The 8,573-nt window shown below is 41.9% G+C and overlaps 4 protein-coding genes across 4 annotated transcripts in view; 1 reads left to right on the top strand and 3 right to left on the bottom strand.

Annotated features, from left to right (window-relative positions):
- Positions 1-1,042: 1,042 nt before the first annotated feature.
- CSUI_010173 (dual specificity catalytic domain-containing protein) lies at positions 1,043-3,075 on the bottom strand (the record flags this gene model as incomplete). Its single annotated transcript, XM_068070278.1, has 2 exons — positions 1,043-1,198; positions 2,542-3,075. Coding segments are annotated over 2 exons (690 nt in total), but the record flags the coding sequence as incomplete, so codon positions are not given.
- On the top strand, positions 3,053-4,730 carry CSUI_010174 (uncharacterized protein). The gene has a single exon (XM_068070279.1). The coding sequence runs from the start codon at positions 3,337-3,339 to the stop codon at positions 3,700-3,702; it is 366 nt and encodes a 121-aa protein (XP_067917744.1). The 5' UTR covers positions 3,053-3,336; the 3' UTR covers positions 3,703-4,730.
- CSUI_010175 (uncharacterized protein) lies at positions 4,431-6,414 on the bottom strand (the record flags this gene model as incomplete). The annotated part of the gene is made up of 3 exons (XM_068070280.1): positions 4,431-4,490; positions 5,315-5,378; positions 6,322-6,414. Coding segments are annotated over 2 exons (156 nt in total), but the record flags the coding sequence as incomplete, so codon positions are not given.
- A 300-nt stretch (positions 6,415-6,714) lies between these two features.
- Positions 6,715-8,573, bottom strand: part of CSUI_010176 (uncharacterized protein) — a 2,105-nt gene continuing 246 nt past the window's right edge. The window contains exon 1 of the mRNA XM_068070281.1: positions 6,715-8,573. This exon is cut by the window's right edge and continues 246 nt beyond it. Within this exon, the coding sequence (XP_067917746.1) occupies positions 8,419-8,573 (155 nt within the window). The 3' untranslated portion in view covers positions 6,715-8,418.

Consider the following 8,573-nt stretch of genomic DNA (forward strand, 5'->3'; position numbering starts at 1 on the left):
AAGATGAAAGTAAAGCCGGATCGAATTGTCTCTGTACATAGATGAAATTCTTTCGTCCGTGTGTGTGTGTCGTTGAACGTCCCTATATCTCTCTTTGTCTATGAATCGAGATAGACATGAGAGGCTGGCAGACGTCGACTGATAATGCGCGGTGTACATACACCTGAGAATACATGCGGAGATGCTCGTGGGCCCTCTCTTCAATGTGATTCTTCTTCCCCTTCCAGAAGATAAAGAAATATACTTTCTTTTCCTTTTCCTTTTCCTTTTCTATCTTTGAATGGACGTATCTATCTCTGTCGTCTCTTTGCAATCTTTGAACTGATCGATCCTACCTCTCTTTTTCTTCATTCTCACGTACATTACCATGCTCTGACCTATCTAACCATATACATACATATACAGAGAACGAGACATACATATACAGAGAAAGAGACATATATATATATATATGTATACATGGACAACTCAACTTGATGAACGTTGATGCTTCTCTCTTTCTCTCACTCTCTCTGTCTACCGATCTTTAACCTAACTATCTACTGCTCTTTATACATGTATCTATGTATAAATATATAGATAGATATCCTAATCTATAGACATTTATTTTCTTTTCCTATCTTCAACAGCCCCTTCTTTCTTTTCTTTTAGCTTCTCTTCTGTCTCTACACACGCTAACTCCGCATGTGTCACTGCAAGTTCTTCTTCTACTCCTCCTATCCACATCTTTCTTTCTTTCTTCATTCTCTTCTGCGCTTTGTCTTCTTCGTCCTTTTCTTCTTCTCCTTCTCTGTCTATCTATCTCTAAACAGTCTCACAGATCACCTGCTCTCCGCTCTCAATGAAGCGAAGAAGAAGAAGAAAGGGGTGGGAAAGAGAAAGAGAAAAGCCTTTCTGAGCTACATGCTTCCATAGATGTCCTCTATCTGTCGTCTCCTCTTTCTCTCTCTTGTTTTCATCTTTCTTTCTTCTTTTCTTTCTCTTTCTCTTTCTCTTTCTTTCTTTCTTTCTTTCTTCTTCTTTTCTGTCTTTTGACTTACTTCTCCATGAGATATGCGATAAGCACCATACACGCTCTTGACTGTCCCCGAGCAGACTGAATGAGGCAACTCTCGCCTTTCTCGAGACATCTCTCTATGAAGTAGAAAATCTTTCTCGACAGCAAACCTTCCGTCTCATTCTCAAGGAAAGACTGGGCCTAAGAAAGAAAGAAAGAGAAGAAGAAGAAGAAAAGAAAAGAATTTGAGACTATGCCTGCTGTTCTTCTTTGGGATCGTGTGCTTATCTCTTATTTCTTTCTTTCTCACTCTTTCTTTCTTTCGTTTTCTGTCTCTCTTTGTGGTAATGAAGAAGAAGAAGATCTCTTGATGTGAAGTGGGGGGTGTCATCTTTCTATCGGGAATGGAGGAAGAGAAAGAAAGAAAGAAAGAAAGAGAAAGAAGGAGAGAAAGAAATGGAGAGAATAAAGAAAGACAGTGAGAAGAAAGGTGCAGTTGAGAGGAGCATCGCCTCTCCATCATAATAGACAGAGAGAAAGATAGAAAGAGAGAGACTGAAATATAGGCAGTGAGACAGAGACAGAGGGAGAGAGAGAGAGAGAGATCAACGCACAGACTGATAGAGCGAGCCATGGGGAAGAGACAGAGAAAGAGAGAGAACAAGATAGAGATTCCTGGTATACATACAATAAGAGAGAGAAAGAAAGAAAGAGACAGAGATGAGAGAGACCGAGCAAGAGAGAGGTAGGCATCGAGCCAGAGAGATAATTCTCTCGGGCTCGATGTCTACCTCTCAATAGCGACGGGGTAGAGAGATAGATGGAGAGAGAGAAAGGGACAGAGAGATACAGAGAGACAGAGAAAAAGACATAAAGAGAGACAAATTGATAAGGAAATAGAGAGAGACTAGGCGTGTGTATCGGAAAGATGAAGACCACCCGCCATACCCCGTAGAGTGAAGAAAAGAAAGCAACCCTCTCTCTATCAGACCGCTCTTTACATTTGGGTTATGGCTATAGAAAAGAAAGAAAGATCTCTCCCTCCTGAAGAATACCAGTGGCGTCTCTGTCTATCTTCCTCCCCTATCTATCTATCTATCTATCTCTTCGTATCTGTCTGTACAAGTGAGTATGTATCTACAGATATCCCACTTTATCGTAGATATAGACAGATAGAGAGAGACGACGTCCCTTTGTGTACGTGTGGAGTTGAGTGTGTCTATCTCTCTTTCGCTTTTTCTTTCTACATACGATCCGCGAGGTGCTTTTGTCCTACATCTTGTTCATTCCTGTCTCCTCCATGGCTGATACCTCCATCAAGATAGACTCGCCGATCTTCTTGCTATATGAAGAGACATCTTTCACACTCCCCCTTCCTCTCCCACATCAACGTTCTTGGAAGATAAAAAAAACATATCTCTCTCTATCCTCTCTCTCCTTCCTTCCTTCTTTCTTTTTCTTCTCTCTCTCTTTCCTTTTCTATCTCTTCTTTCTCTCTCGGTTTTCCTCCTTTCTTTCTTTCTTTCTCACTTCTCTTGACTCACAGGTTCATGTCGCGTCCAAGGAAAGGAGAGATAGGCGATTCCCAGGTGGTAGTGGCGAGGGTCTTGAAAGAAATTTGGGGTGTCTATACAGCTGCAATTGACGATGTGTGTGATCTTATTACTCATAAGAAAATCGAGATCTTGAGCCGCATGCAAATCTCCTATAAAGAGACCATCTTTAATCTTCGCTGCGCCAAACAAGAGATCGCCCATCAGATCATCTTCTTCCTCTTCCTCTTCTTCCTCTTGCTCTTCTTCCTCTTCATGGAGAGGGGGAGTGTTGCTAGCATTCACCATTGCATGCGACTGCTGCGTGGGGTGTAAAAAACCGATCATAGACAAGACCATACGGTCATTAGGCGAGGTGATGGTCGTCTCCTTCTTCTTCTTCTTCATTGCCATCATCTTTTCTATCTCCTTCTGATCTTCTTGAAAGGAATGGAGTCTTCCTCCTAGCAAGCTGTCTGCTTCTTCTTCTTCTCTTAGAGTTCTATTATGAGGAGGAGGAGGAGGATGAGAGAAAGAATTAAGCATTCTATAGTGAAGAGAAACAGATAGAGTAAGCAGCCACAAAGGAGAAGGTCAAGAGGAAGGTAAAGATCAAGATCAACAAGAGAGAAGTAAAGTTGGAATGAAAGAAGAGAGAGAGAAAGGAAAGAGATGAAAGAGAGGAAAGAGAAAGGAAGAGAAGGCTGGCGACAGTTAGTGCGTTGTGGAGGAGGGCAAGTCATTCGTGAAGATCCATCAAAGAGAAGAAAAAGAGACTGTAAGAGAAGAAGAAGAAGTTGAGAAAGGATGCTATTGATAAGCCAGATAAAGAATTATGACGATGAAGGTGATAAAGAAGAAGAAAAAAGTAGGAGGGAAATGCTTGCTAAAAAGTCATTCTTACAAAGAAAAAAAAGAAGAGGATCAGATGTCTTGCTTGAAGTGTATAGACAGGAGACTCCAGTCGGTTTCAGCAAGAGATCGACTCTTCTTCTTCTACTTCCTCCTCCTCTCGCTTCTCTTCTCCTATCTAGAACACTCACCTACATACATGTATACATACATATATATACATATATATATGTGTGCCCATACATATATATACTGGAAGGAAAGAGGTGGGAGGAGGAAGAGGAAAGTAGACGGATGAGTAGAATGACGTGTTTCAGATGAGAAATGTGACGTAAAGAAAGCTTAGATGTCTCCTCGATCAAAGCAGTGAAACGAAGAGAGTCTATTTCCTTTCTGTCAACAAGGGAGTCTTTCTCATAGAACTCATCCACTCTCTTCTTCTTCTTTTTCTCCCGAGCACTCTGAAAGAAGTCGACCGCTCCTTATTATTTCTTTCTACCTGTCTTTCTTTTTCTTCCTCTCATTTTCAAACCTCTTTTCTTTAGTGACGGGTTTCGTGCTCTAAACAAGACACCTACCTTCTTATGACCTCCAACGCAGACGCAACGAGAGACAACGAGAGGCCTATCTTCGCATATACGACGGCTAGACATGAGAATCTTGAATAAGAAAGATGAAAGAAAAAGAAGACAGCTCAAGAAGAAGGAGAAGGAGAAGTTTGCTGCTTCTGCTGGACGTGACAAAAGGAGGGTTGGAGATGAGGAGTAGCAGGGAGGATCATGGCTTTCTGCTGGGGTGTCCGTAGATCGAAGTCCTAAGAAAGGAAGAAAGAAGAAGAAGAAGACGAGCGGCGGAGAAGTCTTCTTTTGTGTGTCTCTCTGTCTGTTTCATCTACCTTCTTTCCTAGTCAATAGTGGGTTCCGATGAGAGAGGAGTAATGGAAAAGATCGATAAAGATTCCTTCATTCTTCTTCTTCCTTCCTTCCTTCCCCCGGCTTTTCCTCCTCCTTCCTCTTCTCCGTCACTCACACCTCATCTACTCCATCCGTCTCTGTCAGATGCAGATGAAGATAGAGAAGGAGATCTACGGACCACCAACGTGGGAAGTTCTACATGTTAAGAAAAGAGGACAAAGGCAGAAAGAGGAGCTTCTATCAAGAGAGGAATGACAAGCGATCACTTCAGAAAGAAAAGAAGATCTAGAAAGAGAAAGAATAAAAAGCTTCTATATGATCGACATATCTAGACAGGCGTGGCTATAGATGAAGACATCAAGAGAGGGAAGGGTTATGTAGAGAGCCATAGAGATGGAGAGAATTCGACAGGGGGGTTCAGTGGAATGACCTCTCTATCACCTCGATGCGTATGTCTTTCCATTTGGATCTTCATCTATTTCTATATATATACTTGTATATACTAGGTGTTGATCTTTATATAGTTATGTAGTAGATAATAAATAACCTTCATGATCGATCACCTCCCTCACCCGCCTAATCCTTGTTAAAATGAAGGACTCTTTTTCTTTCCTTTCCTTCTCTCTACAGAAAGTCTATCTATCTTTCTTAATCCTATTATGTTAAAGAGGAAGATAGGTCGACTCGTTCAAAACAGAAAGAGAGGAAGGAACAATCTGAAGAACGGATCATTCGAGATGCACTGGATCCATTCTACAAAGTCGCCTAGTTAAGGCAAGTCTTCTCATCTATCGATCTATCTACCTTTAATCTACCTATTCATCTATCTGACTATCTGTGTTTCTTTCTCTCTCTCTACACTAAAGGATGTGGGTATCACCGTCTTAGCTACAGGGGGAGAGTAGAGAGGCTGAGAGAGTGAAAAGCCTCAGGTAGATTTATCCGTGTCAGATCTTTCTTCTCTTTTCATGTGACTCTCTTTTTCTTTCTTTCTTTTTGTTTTGACTCTTTCTTCTTACATGGAGACAGGAAATTCCTTGATGGATACTCAGTGAGATTTTTCATCTCAAGTTGTCTCTTAAACTGTAGAGAAATTGAGAGATAGAGAGATAAATAGATAGATAGGTAGGTAGATGGATATTTAAAGAGACATCAGACGGACGGAAGTCTCCGGTCTTCTTTTGACCATTCTTGCATGTGTGTGAGTGGATAGCTCTGCAGTGAAGTCGACTGTGATGTCTACATGTCGATTCTTTGGTTAGGAGACTACGGGGGCACCCCCCCCCCCCCTTTTCTTTTGGGGGATGCGGTTTGAAAGAAGGAAAGAAAGATAAAGAAACGGAAAGAGGTTCATGCGAAAAAGAGAAAGGAAAGAAAGAAAATCTGATGGATTGATTGATTGATTAACGCCGATAAAAGAAGAAAAAGAAGATAGGTGACACTTTCCTTCTCCGTAGGGGTGTATCTCCCTGATGAGTGTAAACCTTGTGGAGATAGAAAGAGAGACGGAGAGATAGATTGATAGGGAAGTAACAACGACGTGATTGCTTTGATATGCGATAGTAAGGAAGGCGAGAGAGAGAGAGAGATGAAAAAGAAACACACTCTCTCTACTTCTGAATGGATGGACAAATTGAGAATTCTACGGGAGCACCTTGTTCTCCAAGAATATCTGCATGTAACGGCTGAAAGAGCGAGAGATAGAGAGATCAATTGATAGATAGATAGATAGATGGACGTCTTACGAGAATACAAGCAAGAAGTGAAGAGGTAAGATCGAGAGCGTGGTGGTTGTATGGAAATGGAGAAGAGAGTTTGGAAGCTTGCAAGTATCATTCATCTATCTCTCGATCAACTATGCGGGTGTCGATGGACTAAGGAAACAGAGAGAAAGTCGATATTCCATCTGATAGGGAAGAAAGAAGACTTCAGAAGGAGCGAAATTACTCCCCAGGAGAAGAAAGAGAGAAGAAGAATTTGTTACTTGAAGAAAGGAAAGAAAAGAGGAGGTCATTTCATTTCGTACCGGTTTGACTTCCGTTGAAGGAATCGACTTGCCGAGTGAGATTTCGGGTGTACGTACACCCCAACCCCAACTCACCGTGGGGCTGTGGGCTTGCATAGATCAGATCAAATCTATGATCCGATGGCTTCGAACGACGTGAAACGCATTGAATTCTTTCTCTTTCTTTTGCATTTTTCACTCTTCTTTCCTTTAACGAACTGAGCTGAAAAAGACTCTCTCTTTCATCCTCTGATCCATAGACATCTCCTTTCTCTAACTTTCGTCTTCCGTTTCTCGTCCTACCCTCACTGACATCTACTGTCTATCTATCTATGGATGAGACTTCACTCTTCATCTATCTTTTTAACAGCCCCACCCCCTCTCCCCTCACCAAGACAGAGAGAAAGTCCAACCCCCCCCTGTAGGATGTCTGTCACTTTCACAAAATAGAAAACAAAAGAAAGAGAAGAAAAAAGAGAAAAAGAGAAGAGAAAGACATGTCCTTCCATCTTGACTAGACTGACATCTCTCCTCCTCAATCTTTCCTTCTTCTCCGTCACACTCGTTGCTAACTGCCCTCCTCCCCCTTCTTTCTTCACTTTCTTTTCACCCTCGGGCTCGCTTCCACAGAGCACTCAACTAGCCAACTACTCCACACGCACAGTAGTGCGGTAGTACCAAGAAATCTGACCATAGCTGAATAGAGCGATAGAAAAAGGTCCTTCTCTTTCTTATTCTTCTCATTCATAAGACGATAGACGGATCGGAGAGTGGGTCGAAGTCTTCTTGAGACTCCCAGACTAGAGAAGAGGATGGCAATAGGTTACACGACAATTTCAGAAAGTTCATAAGACAGAGAAGTAAAACAAAGAGGAAAGAAAAAGACAAAGAAAGGACAAGAGGTAAAGAAGAGACAAACCATCAACAAAGGGGAGTCCCTTGAGAAGACGTTCCATTAGTTGGATCCAGGAAAAAGAATGGTAGATAGATAGATAGATAAAGATCCATAGACAGACACCTGGATACGAGCGAAAGTTCTGATCTAACACACTTGGGAGATGAGGAGAAGAAGATAGGCTCTACTCTCAGAGGAAAAGAAGAGAAACGGAAAGAAAGAAGAGAGGTGATTTGGTACAGAACAAAGAGTTGAAGAGAAAAGAAGGGTGGATTTGTATAGACAAGCACAGTCAGAGGCGACGGTGGAGAATGGCAACTCGTGAACTTCTTCTGAAGAAGAAAAGAAACAGGTCTCTCTGAAGAGACAACAAAAGAGAAAACTCACCAGTTGCTTGGGGGGCTAGAGCTCCTCCTTTCTTATGAATTTCCTTGTTCTTTTTCTCTCATTCACTCGCTTGTTTACCCTACTTCTGATAAAGACAAATGCAGCTAGCTCTCTCTCTCTTTAAAACGCTTCGTGAAGAGAGACAAAGACCAATACACACACATACAGAGAGGCATGCTGCCTCTCCCTTCTCTCTCTCTTCTCTCTCGCCTCTTGTCTTCTCTCTCTCTTTTACTTTCTCTTGTCCTCTTTCTCTTGGTCTTTCAAATGAAAGGACGGAAGAAAGAAGAGAACAGTCAAGTGTGCTGCGACTCCATTGCAAGTGACTGTACAGATAGATAGGTCGATGGTTGAGGAAGAATAAGAAGAAACAGGAGTTATATTAGTCAAGGAGATCATCGATCGGTCAAGAAAGAAAGAAAGAAGCTTTCTTTCTTTCTTGGTGTACCGGCAGCAGGCTTGAAATCTCTTCCTCTTAGGAGAAATCTACATCTCCACAATGAAAAATAAAGTAATAGTGTTGTTTTCTTTTAGAACTTTCTTTCTTACTGTCTGTCTCATGAAAAAGAGGACTGCTGGAGTGAGCTAAAGATACTTCTCGTCTTACTAATCACGCACTGTATATACACCACGCCGCCATCGCGAAGGACAGACACACACATTTTTTCTTCGTCTTCTTTTCATTCACTCTCTTCGCACTGCAAAACAAGGTTTCTTTTCACCTCTCATCTCTCTTACGCCGTCTCCTTCTTTCAAGAAATATCTTCTCTTTTCTTCAACGTCCCTATATTTCTTGGGATACCTCTTTCATACAGACATCTCCCACCTCTATGTCTTCATTCAAGAATACAGAGGCCAAGCGCGGTAGAAATTGACCAGGTGTATGTACAGCAGGAGAAAGTCACTGCGAAGAGAGGAGGTGTAAGAAGGGGGAGGTGCGTAAGCCGTTCCAGAGGCTGACTGAGAAACCTCTTCATTCTAAATAAAAGAG

Source organism: Cystoisospora suis, assembly GCF_002600585.1.
Source record: "Cystoisospora suis strain Wien I chromosome Unknown contig_6818, whole genome shotgun sequence".
Lineage (NCBI taxonomy): Eukaryota > Apicomplexa > Conoidasida > Eucoccidiorida > Sarcocystidae > Cystoisospora > Cystoisospora suis.